The 21,007-nt window shown below is 39.1% G+C and overlaps 1 protein-coding gene across 1 annotated transcript in view; it reads right to left on the reverse strand.

Moving 5' to 3' along the window:
- Positions 1-362: 362 nt before the first annotated feature.
- The window catches only part of dachc (dachshund c), a 66,544-nt gene continuing 45,899 nt past the window's right edge, over positions 363-21,007 (reverse strand). The window contains exons 7-11 of the mRNA XM_059554167.1: positions 13,872-14,017; positions 13,650-13,797; positions 8,910-9,053; positions 1,722-1,790; positions 363-1,086 (exon numbers count right to left, since the gene is read on the reverse strand). Of these exons, the coding sequence (XP_059410150.1) occupies positions 1,049-1,086; positions 1,722-1,790; positions 8,910-9,053; positions 13,650-13,797; positions 13,872-14,017 (545 nt within the window). The 3' untranslated portion in view covers positions 363-1,048. The remainder of the gene's footprint in view (positions 1,087-1,721; positions 1,791-8,909; positions 9,054-13,649; positions 13,798-13,871; positions 14,018-21,007) is intronic.

Below are 21,007 nucleotides of genomic sequence, written 5' to 3' on the forward strand. Positions count from 1 at the left end.
AACATTTATACATTGATAAAAGGGAACAAGAGTGTCTTTCTGTGCATGTTGCAAAATAAACTAATATAAAATAATAATAAAATACAGTAAAATTACAAAACAAAGAAATATGTCACTGTGTCTTGGAAGTAAAAAAAAAAAGAAGAGTGGCAGGGTATTTGTGTTTGATGACTTCACAAATACATCCCACATAACAAGTATCAGTCAATATCTCCCTTGTAAAGCATGTGGGAAAAACTTTATTGTATTCCAGATGGACAGGACAGAAGTAACGACATGCCAGCATGCTCTCCATGTCGAGCAAGATAATAAAAGGCAACTGAACAAAAAATAACTTAGATACAAGAAATCTTATTAAAAATGTTTGTATTGATTTCCTAGGTCTACAGCATACAATGCACAGTAGCATATCTACACTTTTACATACATATTTGATGAATTTTGAGACAAATCTGCTATGATCCCAAATACAACAATGACAAAAAAAATTAAATCTGGCCAGCTATACCTTCTTTTTCCAAAATAACAGACAGATACACAATACGTATTTAAATGCAGTGTCTATATTTGATAAATAACTAAATAAATTCAAATCTCTCTTCAGACACCTCCCTTCATGAAATGATGTTTTGAAATTGACGTAAAATGGGCAATAAAAGGGCATAAAATGGCAAAGTCTATTTGAATATTTAATCTGTCAGTGTAGTCAGGCAGATTGAAATGCTTTATAAAATGCTTTTAATTTCTCAGTGTTGCGAAAAGTCTCCTGGAAACCTGGTTATTCATCCAGGTGTGTGTTGTGATAGCATTTTCTTCTCGGCCATCTCATGAGGATAGGTGACTCACGCTTCATTCTACTGAATGCTGACTTTCAGTGGCCATAATAATCTTGTCAAGTCCTTGTGCTGCAACACACTGACATCAGCCTATGAAATTGCTTCATTGTCTTCCATCAGTCCTCCAGCAGAATTGCAGATGTTATTTACCAGGCAATTGACTACAGTCTCCTCTATACAGTATGAATGCATTTACTCTTCGTCTTCATTCTTCAGTACATCATTGTAGACTTTAGAAAGAGTCTTCCATCTGTGGAGAAAAATAAATGGTATGAATGAAGCTTGACTGATGTCACAAGCAGCGTATAATGAACGGACAAATCCATAATGTTCTAACGTGTGTGGAGATGGAGAAGATGCAGTATTTTAATAAATGTCAAAGACACAAAACGAGCCCTATCCTTTCTTTCCTCTCAACCAAGACGAAAAGAGAAAGCAAGCTCTTTGAAAGATTAATTACTACTTGTAGATTATGTAAATTATGCCCATGCAAATATTTCATGAGGACAATTAAGGGACCCATTAATTACTGTTCCCCTTTTTTGTCTTTATCCTTTCTTTCCTTCTTTTTTTTAATTTTGCATCAGTGTCATTTCATTTAATTTCACTCTCAATGTTTTTAAATGTTTAATATTCTAGCAAAGGCTTGTGGTACATCATCAGGGCTCTGTTTACATTATCATATACATTGTCAAACATAAGAAAATAATAGATACCATAATGGACACCATAGATAGGATAGATTGTATTCATTATGGTATCCATCTGCGATCATTTCTTTCAAGACTTTGAAGGTTACAGGGGAAAACATATTTAAATATAGATCCGTGAAGAAACAATACGACACAATATGAAAAGATTAAATATCCATTTAGACATCAGTACCTTGTATTGTTCTGTCAGTGTCAGTTTTGCTGCTGTTATGGTTTGTCTCAATTTCCTGTTGAGGAGGGTCTGTTAACATGAAAAGAGTTATCAGTAAGGTTATGGATTATTTGTTGCTTTGACTTTATTCATGTGTCTGTCTTCAAATACCAATAAGACACATTTTAAAGTGTATAATACTGGTATCTATTTAACAAAATGGTAACCATACATCACATGGCTTTCCTTATAACTTTTGTGCCGTTTATGTAATTTATAATTATTTTTTCATATTTATCTACAAATTTAAGTTGTTTTGAAATCTGCAACTTATCCCTGAGCTGTCCTCTGTTTTACAAACTACTCCATTACTGGTTTGAGTCACACTAATAGAAAATTTATAAAAAATATTTGTTTACATTTTGTACATCAATTTATTATGTTCATCAAATTGAACTGAAATCATTTTTAATACAATCCTTATACCAGCCTAAATAAGTTTAAAGGGTTAGTTCACCCAAAAATGAAACTTAGCCTGTGTTTTACTCACCCTCAAGCAGAGGTGTGTAGTAACGAGTTACATCAACTTCGTTACATTTAATTGAGTAAATGTTTTGGGTAACTAATACTTTTGGAGTATATTTAAAGATGGGTACTTTTACTTTAGTAAATTTCTGGGGAAAAATCTGTACTTTTACTTCTTTACTGTGGGCGACGCTCCTCTCATTACTTTATCTTAATGCAATAAAAGTTATAAATGGTTAAATTTATTGCAAACGCGCCATCTACTATTCTCTGGGCGATGCCCATTTGCGAATGATTCATTATTTTGAGTCAATTCTGTTCAAAGGCTTGATCAAACCAGTTGGCAAACCAATGAATTGGTTTGTTAATCAATCAAAGGTGTTTCCGATGAGTCATAGCTGAAATGCCGGTGCTTCAATCACTTGCTCGCTGACTGAATACCGCTTTCTGGTGAATCCTCTCATCAGAAACAACAAAGTGCAGATGTGTGTACGAATCTGTAAATAAGATATTGATTTCACAGTGTTCAGTGATTCTAATGGGAGTTTTTGAGAGTGATTGAACTGTCAGTGAAAATGTTCTTTGATAATGTAAATGTTATTTGCTCTTTTTCTGTACAATGAAAGATTAGTAGCTGTTTTTATATAACATGTTAAATTCACATTTAATATAAAGTCAGTCGTATTAAAAATATGTTATGGCATGACACCCATATTTACTACTTAAGTAAACAGACAGGTTTTTATGCATAGTTAATAGATTACATTATTAGGCTACTTTGACCAACGCATATTTTCTAGCATAATCTATGAAGGGGAGATGTCTTATGAGGAGTTTTCACTCTTCTCTGTGTCAGAGGTTATTTATACATATATAATACATACTTTAAGATATAATTTATTTCAGTGATGCAAATCAGATTTTTCATCAGCTGTTACTCCAGTTTTCAGTGTCATGATCCTTCAAAAAATAATTCTAATATATTGATTTATTACCAGTGCTGGAAACAGTTAAGCGCTTAATATTTTTTTGGAACCTGTGACATTTTGTTTAGGATTATTTGATGAATGAAAAGCTGAAAAGAACATCATTGATATTAGATCAACATATTGGAATGATTTCTGAAGGATTATGTGACACTGAAGACTGGAGTAAAGGCTGATGACATATATATTTATATACACATAAATTACATACATTTTATCTATATATCTAAATACAAATAGACTACAGATATACAGTATACGATCCAGAGTAACTAGTAACTACCTGAGTAGTTTTTTTTATCCAATACTTTTTTACTCTTACTCAAGTAACTATTCAGAATAGTACTTTTACTTTTACTCGAGTAAATATTTCTGTAAGTACTTTTACTTTTACTTGAGTAAAGTTTTTGGGTACTCTACCCAATAGGTGTATATGACTTTCTTCTTTCAGACAAATCCAACAGAAGTTATTATAAAAATGATCCTTGCTTTTTTAAGCTCTATCACAGCAGTAGGGGGATGCTTTTTTTTCAACAGTCCACAAGACGTCAAATAAAGTGCGCACATCCATATAAAGACGTGCCTCACACAGATCCGGGGCATGAATAAAGGCCTCCTGTAGCAAATTTATGTGTTTTTGTAAGAAAAATATCCATATTTCAAATGTAATAAACACTTTTTTTCCTCACTTCTGGTGACTGACATACATGCAAGCAGTTTTGGCAGATGATGCAGGACGTATGTGTCGCTTGTGCACCTCTTAGATATTCTAGTCTCACGAGTTTGTTGACAACAAAAGCAAAGAAGCAAAGTTTCCTTACTTTAGCAAAGGAAACCAGTCTCCTTTTGGCTTATATTTGTTACGGATCACCCGGGAGGCTGAGGAGTAACAGACAGAGGCTGAGGAGTAACAGACAGAATGGTTTATTGAACAGACACAAGCAGAGGAGCAGGTAGTGTAGGGTGGAGTGAGGGATGGATCTGTGCAGGCTGGGTGAAGACGTCAGAGGAGGAAGGTGAACCACACACACGCACACTGGGGATCTGGATCTTTGGAGAACCGCTGGAGAGAGGTAAGTAGAAGAAGAGTTAGTCCTTAGAGTTAGCATAAAGGTAAGGCCTTGTCGCGAACGAGACCGGATATCGATTGAGTGCATGTGTGTGGTTTTTATGGTGCTGAGGTGATTGGGTGGTGATGAGGATCAGGTGGATGTGCTTAGTATTCCGGTGAGGGCGTGCGTAGTGATTGCGTGGAGGTGGAACCTGGCATGTTTGTAACAGTACCCCCCTCCCCAAGGCCCGCTCCTGAGGGCCGAGGACCCCGACGACGTGGTGGACGCCCTCTTCTGGTCGGTCAGGATGATTGGAGTGGAAGGTGTCGAGTAAGTTAGGATCCAGGATGTCGTTGCGTGGGACCCAGGAACGTTCCTCTGGACCGTATCCTTCCCAGTCCTCTAGATATTTCAGTTGTCCACCACGCCGCCGGGAGTCCAGGATGTCACTCACTGCATAGACTGCGCCGTCGTCTAGGAGGAGTGGAGGGGGGGCTTCCGTTTCGCCAGGTTCTGTGGAGGGAGAGACAGAAGGATGGTGAGGTTTAAGGAGAGACACATGGAATGTGAGGTGAATCCGGTATTCAGGGGGTAACTGGAGTTTGTACGTGACCGGATTGATCTGCTGGATGATGATGAATGGGCCAATGAATCTGGGACTTAGCTTGCGGCAGGGCAGACGCAGGCGGATGTCCCGGGTTGACAGCCAGACCTTCTGACCAGGTTGGTACGTTGGGGTCTCTGATCGGCGAAGGTCGGCTGTCGTTCTACGTCTGCGTAAAGCCGCTGGAGTTGGTGGTGTGCCGCGTCCCAGACCCCTCTCCCGGAACCAGTAGTCGATGGCGGGGACATCCGAGGGTTCACCTGACCAGGGGAATAGAGGTGGCTGGTAGCTGACCCACCCAAGGAACTGGTTCCAGGAGTTCTGGTGGCCGTGACAGAAGGTACGGAGGAAGCATCCAATCTCCTGAACCTTCCTCTCCGTCTGCCCGGGGATGGTACCCGGAGGACAGGCTGATGGCCACACCTAGGAGTGAGTGGAAAGCCTTCCATACCCGGGAGATGAACTGGGGGCCTCGGTCCGAGACGATATCCTCTGGGATGCCGAAGTACCTGAAGACATGATTAAATAACAGTTCAGCCATTTCCATGGCCGTGGGCAGACCCTTCAAAGGAAGAAGACGACAGGATTTAGAAAATCTATCCACTATGACAAGAATGCAGGTTTTGTTATCTGAAGGAGGAAGATCGGTTATGAAGTCCAACCCTAGGTGTGACCACGGGCGATTGGGAACGGGCAGAGGATGGAGCTTGCCTGATGGAAGATGGCGAGGGCTTTTGGATATGGCACAGCTTGTACATCCATTCACGTACCTCCTGACATCCGAGGCCATATTGGGCCACCAGAAGCATTCCTTCAGCAACGAGAGGGTTTCATTGCCAAGCGATGTGTGAGCGGAGTGTATGAGTGGAGTGCGCCGTGTCCTGGGAATATACTGAAGTTCCGGTGGGCAACCCGGCAGGGGTGTTGGTGGTAGGCTTGGTAGGAGGAAGGGTCTCAGCGGACCAGGTAATAGGAGAGACGATGACTCTTTCTGGAAGAATGGTTTCCGGAGTTTCGGGATTCTCGCGATTCTGTTGGCCAGTTTGTTGGCCAACAGTTCCGATATCATAGTTGACCTCCGCCGGGTTGAGTTTCCGGGAGAAGAAGGCGCATGGGTGGAGGCAACTAGGATTCCCCTGCTGCTGAGACCCACTACAGTTGTCAAGGCGTCGAATTCCACGACGAAGGGTCGGTCGGGATTGGGATGGACCAGGAGTGGGGCGGTCGTAAAGGCCTCCTTAAGGATGTGGAAGGCCTCTGCAGGAGTCCAGGAGAGAGATTTGGGTTTGTTACGGAGGAGACTGGTGAGAGGGCTGGTAATGGTACTGAAGTTTTGTATAAACCGTCTATAGAAGTTGGCAAAGCCAAGGAACTGCTGTAACTACTTGATGGTGGTTGGAGTGGGCCAATCTCTGACGGCATTTACCTTCCCCTCGTCCATCCGGATGCCACTGCTGCTGATGTTGTATCCAAGGAACTGCACTGAGGGCTGATGGAAAGAGCACTTTTCGGCCTTGAGATACAGTTGGTAGGCCCTCAGGCGTTGCAGGACCTCCGCAACGTGGTGTTGATGTTCTGCCAGGCTCCGGGAGTAGGTGAGGATATCATCAATGTAGACTAGGACGAACTTATGGAGGAACTCCCGGAGCACCTTGTGGATGAAGTCCTGGAATACTGAGGGGGCGTTAACAAGTCCATACGGCATCACGCAGTATTCATAGTGGCCTGTAGGGGTTATGAAGGCGGTCTTCCACTCGTCCCCCTCTCGTATCCGGATGAGGTTGTAGGCGCTGCGGAGGTCCAACTTGGTGAACACAGTGGCACCACTGAGATGTTCCAAGGCAGCTGGGACGAGGGGAAGTGGGTACCTGAACTTCACCGTTATATTGTTGAGAGCCCGATAATCAATGCATGTTCTTAAACCTTCATCGTTTTTCTCCACAAAGAAGAAACTCGAAGCAGCAGGGGAGGTCGATGGACGAATATAACCCTGAGCCAGCGCCTCCTTGATGTACTCCTCCATGGCCTTCTGCTCAGGAATGGATAGGGGGTATATCCTTCCTTTAGGCACTGGTTCACCCGGCAGCAGATCGATTGCACAGTCCCACGACCGGTGTGGAGGCAGCTTGGAGGCCCGTTTGGGGCAGAAGACGTCACTGAAGGGGGTGTAGCAGTGAGGGATGGCGATGGATTGGTTTTCCACTGGGCTCTCTATTGATGTGGAACAGACTGGAAGAGGTTCAGGGGAAGGTGTGGCTGGAACTGGATAACCTGAGATGCAGCTCTTGAAACAGGCGTCACCCCACTTCAGGACTTTGCCCGTCTTCCAGGAGATTACGGGGTTGTGCTGCTCTAACCACGGGCGCCCTAGAATCACGTCAGCGGTGGATTCCTCCATAGCCATAGAGAGATGATAGGAGTCTAGTAGCATGGGTTCACTGGCTGGTTCTGGGGAGCTGACGGCCTCTGGTGGGTAGAGTGGCGTAGAGGAATACGCCTGGCCCTGGTGCTCTTCGAGGCACGACTGCATACGAGTGGCGAAGCGGATGGACAGCTGGATGAATCATTCTAGCCCGATGGTGTCCTCGTATGCAGCGAGATGCAACCGCACTCGAAGTTCCAATCCCTGACGGTAGGTAGTCAGTAAAGCCTGTTCATTCCATCCACTGGAGGCCGCTAGAGTCCTAAACTGAAGGGCATATTCATTGACGGACATTTTCCTCTGTTTGAGATTATACAGCTTCTCACCAATGGAAGAGTCCCAAGCTGGTCTGCCGAAAACTTCACGGAAATGGTCGATGAAGCTGGAATAAGACTGGATAACTGGGTTATTTTCAGTCCATATTGAATCTGCCCACAGTAGTGCTTTACCTTGCAGTTGAGAAATTACAAAGGCTACCTTAGATCTCTCAGTGGGGTACAAGTGTGAGCATTGTAGGAGGAAACAACTGCATTCCTCCGCCGCACCAGAGTAGGGCGCTGGCCGGGCCATTGGACTGGCGTGAACGGAAGGTGAGGAAGTGCTGGCATCGTTGACGGAAGTGCTCGATGGTGTTGGGGATGCAGTTGTAGCCGTGAGTGTCCCTCGGAGTGCATTAACCTGATCTTGAAAGGGGTCCGTGAGGCTCATGCTTGTGCCTGGCGGTGTTGGTCCGGTCTTCTGTATCGAATATTGAAATCCTCCGACATTTTTCTTTACAAATCCTCATTTTTTGTTTCGAATTCATGACCGGCATTTTGTTTTGTTCTCTCTCTGCATTTGTCACTAATCATGAAACGCCGATGTCCTACGTCATCCACCAGAATGGCTTGCACATATGACAATATGGATATTTAAATATGGATAGATATTTATATTTGCGTATAATTTATATTTGTCAAATATGTATATTTTTGTTAAAAAAATGTATGGATTCGCTACAGGAAGCCTTTATTCACCCCCCGGAGCGGTGTAAAGGCACTTTTCATTACAGATGTGTGCACTTTATTTGACATCCTGTGGACTGTTGAAAAATATTACCCACCGACTGCAATGATAGAGCTTAGAAGAGCAAGAATAATTTTTTTTAAATAACTCTGATTGGATTCGTCTGAAGAAAGAAAGTCATATACACCTAAGATGTCTCGAGCGTGAGTAAAACACCCTAGAGACAGGCTAATTTTCATTTTTGGGTGAATCAAAAATTTTAGAAAATAAAAATAAAAACAGCAAAAAGAATACAGCAAACAAATTTGAAAAATTATTAAACAAATATATATAACATTTGACTAATCACTGTTGTAGTCCGATAGAAATAAAAAATAGTGTTAAAAGTTGTTCAGCCAAAATTTTTCTCACTTTTTTAACTATTAGGTAAAGGTTTCGAGTAGATTTAATATATCAGTTTAATCAAAAAAAATCTACTGATTCAGTACCAGTTGTCATTGAACAACCATTAATCTGGCTACATATCCAATAATAACCCAGATGCTTTTAAATCCTTTATTTTTCTAGACACACACTTACAGTTGAGGGTGGTGGTCATGTGATGTGCTTTCTAACCGTTTTGAGTGGGTGATCTCTCACTACAGGCCGTCCGCTGCAGGTTTTGCTCGGCCTTGTCTCTTCTCTTGGACTCGACCTCCAGAGCCTCCTGCAGTTTCCTCTTGGTCTTCTTCTCTTTCTTCAGCCGCTTCTGGATGAGTGCTGAGAAAAGCAAATATGGAAAAAATAAATAAGAACATTAACTAATAGGAATGTACACTACTGTTAAAAAATTTGGAAATGGTTTTTAAAAGATTTTTAAAATGTTTTTAAAGAAGTATCTTAAGAAAAGGCTGCATTTATTTGACCAGAAATACAGTAAAAATTTGAAATATTATGACAGTTTTGTAATATGCTGTGTTATGTTCTTTATTCCTGTGATGCAAAACTGCCATCATTCCAGTCATAAATGTAACATGATCCTTCAGAAATCAGTCTAATATTGTTGTGACACATGAAAAGGGGTTAGATCCATTTGCAGCTTTATTGAGAGTAGTCAGACAATACAGGGTCAAATACCGGCAAGGCAGGAAAATGAAGATCAGGCAGAGACAGAATCATAAACTAGGCAAGAGATCAGGGCAAGTAGTTTACAAGCAGAGTCCAAGAGAACAATTCAAGTCGGGGCAGGCAGAGAACAATCAGAGAATCGAGAAACAGACCAGGGTCAGAAACACAAGAAACAAAACACGGCTATAACACCTCGAAAATGATAGCCAGGGCAAATCAAGACTTTTACTCCAAGGAGTCTGTGCAGTGGTGTGACTTATGTGAGTCAGTAAATGAGGTGCAGGTGCAGGTGCAGATGCGTGATCAGGCGGGAGTTATACTCAGGCGTTGTAGTTTAACCAGTCCCAGGTAGGAGGGATGATAGGAAATGGTGTCAGAACGAGAGATTGCTAATATTCAGGGGACAGTTCCCTCTGGTGGTGCGGAGGAGACGGGAGCTTCTTCTGTAACAGAGCCCTCCCCCTGCAAGCGGCTCCTGATGCGAGGAAGCAGGCGACGCCGGAGTCTTCCACAAGGTTGGGGGGCCGGTTCTCTGGATGCATCAAGGTCAAGGCAGTGTTGGAGTGGCCACAACCTCAGACAGTGAAAGAGTTACAACATTTTCTGGGGTTTCTACCGGCAGTTTATCAGGAACTTCAGTTCGATCGCCGCCGATCGCAGAATCTTTACGACAACGACTGCTCTCTCAAGTACATTTTGCTGGATCTATCTGCTACTTTTGACACTGTCAATCATCAGATCTTTCTGACTGCCCTCTCATCACTGGGCATCACAGGGATTCCACTTCGCTGGTTTGAATCATATCTTACTGATAGGTCTTTCAGGGTGGCTTGGGGAAGGGAGGTATCCAAAGCACATCAACTTGTCACTGGAGTTCCTCAGGGATCAGTTCTTGGACCCCTCCTATTCTCCATATACACAAAATCACAGGGTCCCATCATACATATGTCGGCAGCCATATCACCCTGGAGCCCAAGACCGGTTTCCCACTGAAGCTAAGCAGGGTTGAGCCTGGTCAGTACCTGGATGGGAGTACTCCTGAGAAAACTAGGTTGCTGCTGGAAGAGGTGCTAGTGAGGCCGGCAGGGGGTGCTCACCCTGTGGTCTGTGTGGGTCCTAGTGCCCCAGTGTAGTGAAGGGGACACTATAGTGTCAACAAGCACCGTCCTTCGGATGAGACGTTAAACCGAGATCCTGAGTCTCTATGGTCAGTAAAAATCCCAGGATGTCTTTCGAAAAGAGTAGAGGTGTGACCTCGGCATCCTGGCTAAATTCGCCCATTGGCCTCGGACCATCATGGCCTCCTTAACAATCCCCATATCCACTGATTGGCTTCATCACTCTGTCTCCTCTCCACCAGTAAGCTGGTGTGTGGTGGGCGTTCTGGCGCACTATGGCTGCCGTCGCATCATCCAGGTGGATGCTGCACACTGGTGGTGGATGAGGAGATACCCCCTGACAATGTAAGCGCTTTGAGTGCCTAGAAAAGCGCTATATAAATGTAATGAATTATTATTATTATTATTATACAGGCACATGGATTCTCATACCATTGCTATGCTGATGACACATAGCTCTATCTTTCATTTTAACCTAAAATATCTTGACCCCAAATGTTTAAACAGTAGTGTGTTTCATAGTATTATATCTATATCATATTGCATTAAACTTTGAATAATTACTTTTTGCTACTGTATAACTGAAATATTATTACATTAAATCCAACATTGCAGCAAAAAGTAATTATAGCAAACTATGAAATGCTGTCCCACATGCCTTTATTCAGCCTTTCACTAAATACTGTGTCTGATATACCGCTCTTCTAATGTGAATCTAGCCTGGAGCCCAGTGGAACATGTTAATTTTCCAGTTTGCAGTAAGAGCTTAATTCAGATGGCACAGTCAGCAAAAAAAAAAAAAAAAAAAAAAAAAACGCTTTCTGTCTGATAGAGTCTTTCCTCTGTGAGTGATCTAGGACAAACCACCTTTTTCTTCGTAATCTTTTCTCTAACCACTGGGTATAAAACACAGAAACCGATTCGAATCAGTTGGCTGGAGTATAAAGACATCTCTCACTAATGGAAGAGCCAATTGATTTGATGAATTATGCAGGAGATTCATTATCCTCATCAAATGTGATGCAGCGAATATTAACACGGCAATTCTGTTTATGCTGATAATAAATCATTCACACTAATATCATAATATGTACTTGTAATTACAAAGGGCAGTTCTCAGTGTCTGTGTATGTGTGTGTGGCTGAAGGAAAGTGCTGAATTTGCAGTAACATGACTATCTGGAGCACAATGCGGGCGACAGGAGAATATGAGATGAGGGGCTCTCTAATTAAACAACATTTATTAATGATGCATGTTGCCCTGTCACCTTCTTTAATGATTCCGCCGTTTTATGACGGCTGTCTTGGAGGTTTCTGATTTATGTAGACTATGATTGTATATACATTCTGGAGAACAGAAGATTAAGAGATTAAATTGAGTGTAAATTTATTTGTTTGTAAACGTGATGTAAAAGCTCAAGTGATGGACAGTTAGATGTGAGAACCTGTTTTACTTGTTTTTGTGATGTGGGCCCAAAACATTACATGTAACTGAAGATGAGCTCTTCTTTCAATGCAGATACAGTTTCAAATGTGAAAGCACAGACCTACTTTTCTTGTTAAATCATTAATTTGAGTGGAATCACTAAATTTGCAACAGCTTATCTTGCAGATATCTGTCAATCATCATTCATGCATAGTGAAAGTGAAAACTTGCTGATAGCACATATATGTTGCCAAGGCATTGTGTTCTGTTTTGCACAAACATCTAGCAAACACTGAAAAAAAAAAAGAATGTCCATGATAAGAAAAGTTTAGGTTTTTAGAAATGCATTGAAAAGAAATGCAAGAAATGCAAATTTTGTTTCAAGTTTCATGTGGATTGGAAAGCATTTATACCATTTTGAAGAAAAGTTTATTCTGTATTTTTGTGGATATATGGTGTTAAAAAATAATTTGCCTTACACTGAATACATGTGAATGCTCACTGAATCTTAATCATTGAATCATTTACATTTGAAATATATTTTTCAAGGTACAAAAAAAAAAACAATACTTTTTTATTAAATTATCATGAATAATTAGTTAATATTTCTGGGAAGTTGCACCACAGGACATGCTGAACTAATGCATGACAACTTGAACTAACTTCGCATTGTCATAAAAAGGTCAAATGATCTGATTTATTATAGGAAACATATGGACCTTGACACATAGTCATGTTCTTCTCTATTTCCTGTTGTATTTATTTTTTTCAGCATTTTTGTGAAAGACAAATTTTATGCAAACTTTTTTCCATGTATGAATTGTATCCTTCATTTAAATGAATTAATACTAATTCATTTTTACTAAATAAATTAAAAACGGGAACATGTCACTGATTTACCTACATCCTAAATGTTAAAGGAACAATAAAACAGTAAAAGCTCAGTTAATTATTTATGTATCCTCATGTTACACATATGCCGTTAAAACACAGAAGTAAAACACAGTAAAAACATTTTAGGTGAACTATTCCTTTAAACATCAAAAAAAATTCAAATGTCCAACTGACTTATGAAATGGGATATGCAACAATGTATACACAGAATATACATCTTGGTGTCAAACAAACACTTTATTTTAGGGACCAGTTCTCACTATCAACTACTGCAGTTGCTTATTAGCGTTCATATCACTAGCATAGTGGTTGTTTATTTGTACTTATAAAGCACATATTAACGCCTTTTCTGCATGACCATATTTTACTGTAGATCACATACCTAAACTTAACAACTACCTTAACTATCTATTAATAAGCAGCGAATTAGGAGTTTATTGAGGGGAAAATATGTATTGCCTAATCTAAAGTATTTCTAGATTTTTTTATGTTTTTGAAAGATGTCTTTACTCCAGTCCTCAGTGTCACATGAACCATGATAAATTAATTCAGGTTAATTCATATTAGTTCAGCATTTTTTTATATAAACACAAAATACAAAAGAACAGCATTTATTAGAGAAATACTTAACTGTCACTTATGATCAAATGAATGCATATTTGCTGAATTAAAGTCTTAATTGCTTGAAAAGAAAAAAGGCACATGTGCTCACTGGGACACTTAGATCTGACCTGATCAGGGGTCTGCAGAGAAGCCCACTTCTTAAGCAAAGCATTGTGTGCGGACTGGTCTCAGATTAGCTAATAATCACCTCTGTTTTTCTGCTCGACGCAGAGCTGTCTCTCCAGCGTCTCTCGCAGCTCTCTCTCTCTGTACAGCTCCATCTTCAGCTCTGTGCGCTCCAGCTGGACCTGCTTCTCTTGTGCCCGTGCATTATCAATAGCCACCTTTAACAGACCCTGGAAAAGAGGAAATGGGCTTCAGATTTGCAGTGTGAATCTTTATGCTAAATATTTTGAATTATTTGATATACCTGTATATTGGTAAGAAGGGTTTCTATGGAGGACAGGCCCTCAGGAAAGAGCAGTGGAGCAGGGAATCCTGGGGGTAATGTTGGCCCAGAATGAGACACTCGCTCATAGCTGTTTCGAGATGTTGGTGTGCACAAGACATTTTCTTCTGCCATAATAAAAAAAGAAAGAAAAAAAAACAGAACATTAATAACCTTTAAATAACTTTAAAAAATTCAATAAACAAAAAAAGAAATTGCATAACTTCTCACAATTTTGGGGTTAGTAAGATTTTTGCAAATATTTTAGTATAGAGACCAATTCTAAGTACTAACTTGTTGCTTATTAGCAATTGAACCTTAAAATAAAGTATGACCAGAAATGTAATATCACTTCCCATTTGAGTACTTTTTATACTTTTATTAAGCGAGGACGAAATTAATTGATCATTACATATATTTTTATTCTACATAAAGGCTGTTTCTTTTAACTTTCTATTTTTCAAAGAATCTTGAACATAAATTGTCATGATTTTCAAAATTGACAATAATAATAATGATTGTTTCTTGAGCAGAAAATCAGCATATTAAATCAGCAATTATTATATATTATATATATAAATGCAGCTTTGAGTGAAAACACTTATTTTTATTCACAAATATTCACAAATGTGTGAATATTTTGGATACTGTGATTTTTCCAAACATGTTTACAAGTTCTCCATATTCAAGCATGTTTTAGTTCTTCTCTGAAATCACATCCTCAGTCTTTTATCCATGAGTCTTGAGAGCAGAACACTAGCATCATAATGATTCAAGGTCATTACACATCAACGCTAATTTTGTTTGTAGTGCACTTTTTTTTAAATATCAGTCCATTCACCTGTGGAGAATCAGCAATGTCTCCGGTTTAATCAATTCGATGAAGGCTTAAAACTAAGAAAACCCTGAGAGCACTGACCAAAGCACTTGAAGCTCAGGAAGAGGCTGAGATACAGAGCACTAAGAAATGTTGTTTTTGATCAGGCTGAAGCCTTGATCTTGTCATTGTCACTCACTTCAAAGAGTTTGCTAATGTATGGTTCCTACTATCCAGAACTAACAGCAACACTAGAGTCTGTCTCAATAGGGCAATTTCATTTTACTCCTCCTCTCATCTCTCATCTCTGCCACTTTACCAATATGATCTTAATCTTTAATTAGCCTTGGTCTAATCCTTATGAATCGCACATCATTTCTTCTTTTAATTTGTCATTTTTATCTAAATTTGGTGGAAAATTACAGTCTGATATTCAGTACTGAATCAATTATGCACTGTGCTGTTTTATTTCCGGCAGTGTATTTAAGAAATCAAACAGGCAACCATAGCTGTTTTTACTAACTTTGCCTATCAATGCTAATATATATATATTCGATTCCCCGGGAACACATGATAGGTAAAAAATGATAGCCTGAATGCAATGTAAGTCGCTTTGGATAAAGGCATCTGCTAAATGCATACATTTAATTTAATATATATATTTATTTATTTTTATTTTTTTACTTCAGTTAAAATAGCATATTCTATTTATACATCAGTTAAAAATTTGAGATCAGTGGGATTCTCAGTGAGAAGTCTGCACATGAAGGTTGCATTAATTTGATTAAAAATAGCATTGATTTGATTGTATTGAAATTGTATTTACTGTCACTTTTGATCAGTTGATCCTTGACAAATAAAAATGATTAATTTCTTTAAAAATGGTAAAGTATTCACACTTTATCTAAACAAGATGCTATTTGTTGCTATTTATACTTTATGTGGACAGTGTTTACACTGTTAACACTATTTACATGTTTTTACACCTAATATAAATAGCTGCTATTTATGAAATTTGAAATCATGACAAGTTGACAGCAGAATTCTGTTTGATTTCACAAATAATGGACTGAAATTCTTTATCTTAAGGCCAATTCACAGCACACACACAACACTTTTGTAGTATTTTTTTATCTTCAGTGCTGTAAATATACAAGCTGGCCAAGATTTAGTTTTTTTTATACCTACACCTATGTAGGGTTTCTCCAGCAAAAAAATTCAAAATATTAGACTATTTCTTTAGCCTAGGGCTCCACTATTGCACGTATCAAAGCTGTTTTAATACATTTGCACAGTGAGACCAGATGGGCTCTGTTCGTTTTGTAAGGCTGTATTAAAGCATGGGGTTTACGCAGGTATCCATAGTTCTGTAGTGGAATAACCAGCCCTGTGTATGCTAATAAAAATGTCAGCAGGGAAGCAAGAGAAAGGTGACTTTCTGTTCTAACACAGCTGATCTATTAGCATAATACAGTACAGCCATATGGTGTTGGCATTACAATTAGATACTGTAGGGTAGGGGGGCATGCAAGTTCAAAATTATTGAACTGCTATAACAAGTCTGCACCAAAAGAAAAACTTCAAAATCCTTAGGGTTGTTAAACTACGTCCAGAGATTGACTACATTTAGACATTTTCCACTGCAGTGATAAAAGTTTCTGTTTATATATTTGTTATATAAGGTTGTAAATAGTGTTCAAACTCAGGTTTGACAGGAAGCAAGGCATGTTCTCACAATTGTTCACTTTAGCAAAGCACTTAACTGCAGGCTTCTTCAGAGGGATTGTCCCTTTAATTATTTCACTGCACCATTTATAACATTATAAAGTAAACCGACTGTGTGGGCCTGATTATGTTACAGTAAAAAGCAATTCCAGTATTTTTTCCCCGAAACAGCATTCACAAGCATAACATGACACCTTTTTTTTAAAGACTATTTTTAACGGATTTTATTTGCTGTTTAATTAATTGGTTTTCATCAAAAATTCATTTTGTTCAGCATGCTTTCATTTGCATTCATTCAAAACAAAATATCACAAAGTATCCCTTTCACAACACAAAATGAGTTTAATCTATGTAAACATTTAATTCACAAAAAGTATAATGAATTATTGTTGCAGTATAAGCAATGCAAATAGAAAGAAAGAGAGAGATAGAGAGAGAGAGAGAGAGAGAGAGAGAGAGAGAGAGAGAACATAAAGCATAGAGTAAGATAGAGTACAAGAGAGATGAATTTTCCATTACAGTATGCCATGTGCGACTGTAAACAGAGGCCATGGTAGAGAATGGCAAATTACTGTTAGTCACCCTGAAAGGGTGTATAGATTCATATGATACAGTGGCAACATTTACTCTATTGGCAGTAAATTCTGTTTTAGCATGTAACCTCATGGTAGTGTCATATCATATCTTTTGATGACACACTATGGATTTTATGTCAGTTACATAAGTTAGGTTTGTAAAGGATTGACTAGCTGTAGATTTACAAGTTTGATCAGTTTGGATTATTGCAGGAGTTTTGAAAATTCATGTGAAGACTGCAGCAAAACATAGTGGTTTTCAAACTGGGGTATTGGCATTCATTTAATTCTACCCAAACCTAAAGTAACATAAAACCAAACATGTATTTCTGACAAACCAAAATGTCATTTCTAATGTAAAAATAGGAAAATGGGAATGCCATAAACTGTAAAATACATGATATCCAATCATTTTACCTCATCTTATGCGGTCAAAACTGACTGGATCCACACAAGCAGCGAGCCAAATATGCTGTTTTAGCAAATCGCGCTGCTGTTTAATGTATCTTTAAAGTAGATCTTCACCTACTGTAAATATTGACACGGACTAACTCTCTTCGATACAGACAGATGTGCATGTTATTGTTTTCATGTTTAAGATGCGAGCAAGAATGCAAATTTCCCTGAATATCCAAACGATGGCAAATATGCCATTACTTTTTACAACAGTTCAACCAAAAAGGTAATATTAAGTGATCATTTTAAATAATACATAAAATAATAATAGTTCCAACGAAATCTATATCATCTGGTGTACGTCTCCAAGCAACATAGAGTTTCATTAGTGAACAAATCTGCAAAGATTTGAAGAGTCAGTGATTAATAACCTTTGAATGGTTTGGAGAGCCAGTGATTGATAACCCATTCATAACTACAGCACTTTGCTTCGTTACTAAATGAATGAATGAATGAATGAATGACACAACGCCTGGCTAATTAAGACAGTTACTTTCCACCACCTACTGGTGGTTTTATTTTTAAATACACAAGTATTACTTAGATTTGCCATAATTTATTGCTTTATTTATTATACACAGTAAAAAACGTTGTTTTTTTTTTTTAACCCAACCGTTGGGTTACACATATATCCCTTTAGTCCGTTTGTTTCCCCCAGAGAGGAATCCTATTCCTGTTTGTTCGCCAGCATTAATACATTAAAAGATTAGCTGCAAAACATTTTAGACAAGTATTGCTTAAAGTTGATAAAAATGTCTGGTGAAATGTGAAAGTTCGACGAAATCATTAGAATTAAGCTAGAAAAGCCTAATTAATTGTACAGTAATAGTGTTTTTATGGTTTATTCATATTGAATATTGTTGCAATGTCAAACACACTGTCTCCTCCTTAAAAACTTTGTATTTTGTAATCAGTAAAAAACTTTATTATTTTATTGATCATCAGTAGGTCCAGCAGCTGGTATATTTTTATTATTATTACTTGATTTTATGATTATTTTTTGTTTTATTATTATATGTTAGGTTCATTTTATTTGAAAGTCGTAATATTTGCCAAGTATGGTAACCCATATTCGGAATTGGTGCTCTGCATTTAACCCATCCAAGTGCACACACACAGCAGTGAGAAGTGAACACACACCCGGAGCAGTGGGCAGCCATATCCAGCGCCCAGGGAGCAACTGGGGGTTCAGTGCCTTGCTCAAGTGCACTTCAGCCATGGGTATTGAGGGTGTAAGAGAGCGCTGTTCATTCACTCCCTCCCACCTACAACTCCTGCCAGCACAGAGACTCGAACCGGCGACCTTTGGGTTACAGGTCCAACTCTCTAAACATTAGGCCACAGGTGTGACCTGTATTTGCACGTTTGTGTGTTTTGATATGAATTTGAATTGAAACATTTGTACATCTTGAAAATGTCAGTTGTATTTTTAGACATTCTTGTACATTTAAATAAAATATTTTAAAATATATTTGTAAATGTGTAATTTGCATATTAAAATAAAATCTGTAATTTACAACAAAGTCGTTTCAAAATATGGTTGTATTAAGTCATTTTTATTTGTTAGGTAACATTTAACCCAACAGGATTTTAACCCAATGGGTTGGGTTGAAATAACCCACAGATGGGATGGTGCTATACCAACCCATAGTTGGATTATTTTTAACCCAACATTTTTTAGTGTGTATTAATAATATTGTGACGAGTGGGGCGGGGCCGAGAGCCGTGGGAACGGGGCAAGGCCGGTGGAGTGATTGAGAAATGAGCGACACTTGCTCGACCCACCGGTCTCGAGTCCCACGGAGGAGATGGAAGGATATAAATATATAGCAACGACAGTAAAGGATGAGAGAGGACCAGGCCTGGATTTAAGTTGTGTTTGGTTTTTGTTTGTGTTTTGTGCTGTTTTTTGGTTTTTTTTATTATTAATTCTTATTTGATTGTCCGCCGGTTCCCGTCTCCTTCTTCCCGATGAGTTTGAAGTTTGTACATTGTTACAAATATACTTAATGGAATATTAAGAATATGACATAAAACATGACATATAATTAATAAGGGTAGAAAATATCTTCCTCTATAAAACGTAAAAAATGCACCTGTAAATCAATTTAAGGGGCAAATATTGTTCTTTAATAGAAAAGGTGTGGCTGCAGATTAAGTGGAAGAGCCCTCTCCTGCAGAAGAATGTAAAATGCCCCAGGGATTTGCTGCTGTAAAAAGTTTGAGAACCACAATGATATATTCACATTTTAGTTCAATTGTGGCCATGATTTAAATAAATTAAAATGATTGAAACAAATGAGTGCAATGTGGCCACAATTTAACTAAATTAATAAATAGCCATAAGAACAAATTATTCATTTATGGCCATTATATTTTTCCTGCGTGTCTTGTGTTTTGAGGTGCAGAACAATTTAAAATTTGGTCTGTTCACTACTCAAAGTTAGTGTTTGGATTCCATGCTTTAAAAATGCTTCCATGCTTCTCACCCAAGCTACATTTAATACTTGTGACACTGAAAGTGTCTGAAAGTGTAGGTCACAGGTTTGGAATGACATGGGGCAGGGTATTATTAAAAGATGATACAATTTTCATTTTTGGGGTGCTGAGATCATACACAGTCAGTCTGTAGATGATGTCACAGGTAAACTAAGGAGCCTTACAGAAGTTTATAAATCATTCCCAGTCTTTCAGTCAGTCTATTGTTCTGTCTATACCTATTTCTTTCTGTACATCCCATTTCCTTATACACATCCTCATCATTTAACCCCAAGCATCCCTTGTATTTTTGTTCTTGAATGTCCTTCGCTTTAAAACTGCATTAGCCCAGCTCTTTGCCCATACTGTATTTAAAGTATATATATATATATTTACCTCAGGATCCATCTAGTTAAACAAGTAGGTGCTCAAAATCTCACCTTCCTTGTGCCTGATAAGCTCTGATTAGATTTACTCACCCCTCCCTTATCTCTGCAGATTCACTTAGCTGACCAAAGCATCTTAATCTCACACTATCTGATCTTCACATCTTGGCAGATGAGAGATGCCTCTGTCACATTCAAGGTGTTTCAAAGAGGAAAGCAATCGGTCTCCCACTTCGGCCGGCTCTCGCTCACCGTCGACTCCCCTCACTGCCGATCTCGCTCTTTCTCACCTCCCTCCCTCTCCTCTAGGGTTCCTAAAAGCATGGTGTCTGCCGGAATGTGATTAGTGTTGGCCACCGGAGCACTCAGTGGGAGGAAGCTTGCGCCGTGCCGCTGAACTACGGTGCCCCGGAGGGACAATCAGTGCTGAGTTAGCACTACTCTCTTTTCTCTTCTCCATCTCTCCCTGTGCCTTCAAATCTGATTGTTCCTCCATTGAATTATTAAGGTGTGTGCACTTGCTTTCCAGCAAAAAATACTGGCAGCCTGTTAGATCATAGTGTATCTCCTCAACCAAGGTCAATTTTCCCCTCTTGTTTTGGATTCCCTGGGCTAATGAACTTCTGCGTCCAACAGTAAAGCCCTCCACAGTCAGCATAACAGAGCAAGCAGAGAATGAAT

The sequence above is a fragment of the Carassius carassius genome, chromosome 7 (assembly GCF_963082965.1).
Source record: "Carassius carassius chromosome 7, fCarCar2.1, whole genome shotgun sequence".
Taxonomy (NCBI): Eukaryota; Metazoa; Chordata; class Actinopteri; order Cypriniformes; family Cyprinidae; genus Carassius; species Carassius carassius.